Here is a 2,679-nt window from a genome sequence, read left to right on the forward strand (position 1 = left end):
CGAGAAGATGTATCTTGTCCCCCAGAACCAGCTGGAGATGTTGAATTCCGGAACCGCTCGTGAGAACATTCAACAGGTCGTAGAGAACGATCTGGATACGGCCATAAGAAATATTTTACTCAGGACCGATATGGATCAACGTGAAAAAGCCAAACTTTACTCAAACATCCTAACAAGGTTTTTGACGATCGTTAAACAAGACGACATTTTTTCATTACAAGCAATAGATCCAAGTCTTTTGACAAAGAGCGACACCATTTTATCATTTTTAATATAATCATCGCTGTACAAATTCATCACGTAGTTATAGTCTCGACCCCTCGCTAGGTGATATAGGAAAAACACACAGTGATGCCCGCACGCATCCGATGTAAAATCCTGAACCCGTTTGGTAGAATATAACACTATGGGGGCGTTGGCTATTAAAAAGTTTTTGATGGTGACTGGAAAGCGTTCGTAGTCAGGAGCGTTGCCGAAGCTATCGAAAAAACATCCGGAACCCTCTCGAGTTAAATAAGCGGCGATCCAGTGTTCACCAGGCATGTTCGAAGGGTGTGTGTTAATGATAGACATGGCCGGAAAGGTCCTTAACGGTCTTTCAGGCAGCTGATCGCTCGGAAGAACTCCGAGAAAATGAGTGTTACACGAAATTTTGTCCATGATAGCTGTGAGTTGCACCGTGTTCATTTTCTGTTCAGTAGTAATCGACCAGAACCTGTCTGCGGTTAGACACTTCGATGATACTGTCAAACACTGCGTAAACGACGAGATTAATAGTATGAGGTAACGGTTGTCTGAAGCGCGCTTCGAGTCTGATATTCCCGGACTTGATGAGCGATATGTGCTGACCGCAGTCTTCGTCAGGCGTGAGGTTAAAGGCGTAAAGCGAGTAGCCTTTCAGAAAATCATCCCTGTTGATAGAGAGGGGCTGATTTTTAAGATGTCTCCCGGTCGCGGTCGCGGTCGCCAACTGATAAAATTCGCGTACGGCAGATCCTGAGGTAAAGTCTGGCTGGAGAGGTTTGGCGGGAAATTGCTGTCCATCTACGTAGACGGCCAGGAACTCCAAATCGTAATGTTTGAACGTGAACGGGTTTTTCTCGTAGGATCCGCTGAACGCATCGTTATCCACCATAGCCAGGACGATAGATTTTGGTAACGTCCCCAAAAACAAATTTTCCTGATTTGATACTCGGGATCCAGCAGGTATGGAGAAAATTTTTAGGCATACCCTATCTATGGGGTACTTGGCAGTGGTTGAGAGCAACGCCTGGGCATGTGCCAGTCTCACGGATGGTGATACGGATACTTTCTTGACAAAAAGGGAGGCCGACACTATATTTAATTTATAGGCATCGTCGCTCATCAGACAGAATTCGTCTTTGCCTCTGATCATTCGTATTTTTATGTCGACGCCGTTTAGCATTAATTTTTCTTGAAAGAAAATATCACTGTGAATAGGGGCCAGCAGCTCCACAACCTTGCTCCCGGTAGTGTAGAGCGATCTCTTGGTCAGCCCTGCGTTACGCCCCACAGGATCGGTTTCATCCATGTGACCCGCCGTGTCTTTGAAAAACAGACCTGCCGAGAAAAGCGATTCCAGCGCATCTTTGCTATAGTTGAGAAGACTCTCGACGATACATCGGTAAGGGTAAGTGCTCGAACTCTGAGATATCAGGCGATCGCCGAGACTGACGTCGACTTGTGAAAATATAGTAGCTCCGGGGTAATTTATTAGGGCTACCTTTGCTGGATCTGGGATGTCACCCCCATTAGGTCTTGTGATTTTAAGACGTAGAAACACCAACGTGTTATTTAGGTCGATGTAATCTTCCCCGGTCCCCGCGATAAAAAACTCCAAAGGCGATGAGTCCGATATAGCCGATAAAGGCGGTACTTCTAAATAGGCGTTTTTCTCTATAACCGTCTGCGTCAGCGGGACTGTGAACAAATCCAACTCGGACTTAATACACTCTCCCGACATACGGTGCAGTAGTGCCATGCTAGAATATGGTTTTTACGGATCTTTTAACAGCAACGTGTCGTTTCACAGCCTTCTTACGCTTTCTGCGTGCGACTGAGATCTTCTTGGGGGCGCGCTTTGTTTTCTTTATTGAATGACCACGCCTCCTTATACCTGGTGGTTTAGACGTTCTCTTACGTGCCATGACCATAAGCCCCGAACCGCCTTGAGCGTTAGGACCACCGTTATACGATCTTGACAGAGCGTTTGAGACAACGTCGGCTGCTATATTTTTAGCTGCCGATTTTAGGTGTGGTTTAGCGATGCTGAACCCCCTTTTTAACAATGGCACTGCCATCCTAAACAGGGCTCTGAAAAGTCCTCCTAGGCCAGATCCGTACATAACGGCTCCTCCAGCATATCCGGGTAGACCACCCCCCGCCTGGTTTCGATAATACTCGACATAGTCAGCGGTGTTCATCCCTCGTGGGTTGTAATAAGCCATTTTTAAAGCACAGATTGTTTCACTGGCCTAAAGTGTAGTTTTACAACGACTTTCCCGTAAGAAAATGGTATTTCACAGTTTTGGTCGTCCTTTAATTCTACGGCTATGTCCGTGATGAACAACTTGTTGACCGATGCGTAATGGGGTTTGTCATATCTAACACTGACGGTCTCATTGTCTCCTCTTGTTATATGTACGCATCTTAAAAGGG

The 2,679-nt window shown here is 46.1% G+C and overlaps 1 protein-coding gene across 1 annotated transcript; it reads right to left on the reverse strand.

Moving 5' to 3' along the window:
* Window positions 1–694: 694 nt before the first annotated feature.
* Window positions 695–2,002, reverse strand: LOC107737019 (uncharacterized protein F54H12.2-like). Its single transcript, XM_016548450.1, has one exon. It carries the CDS (start codon window positions 2,000–2,002, stop codon window positions 695–697), a length of 1,308 nt encoding a protein of 435 aa, XP_016403936.1.
* Window positions 2,003–2,679: the final 677 nt, after the last annotated feature.

The sequence above is a fragment of the Sinocyclocheilus rhinocerous genome, unplaced genomic scaffold (genome assembly GCF_001515625.1).
Source record: "Sinocyclocheilus rhinocerous isolate Xijiao unplaced genomic scaffold, SAMN03320098_v1.1 scaffold14125, whole genome shotgun sequence".
NCBI classification, from domain to species: Eukaryota; Metazoa; Chordata; class Actinopteri; order Cypriniformes; family Cyprinidae; genus Sinocyclocheilus; species Sinocyclocheilus rhinocerous.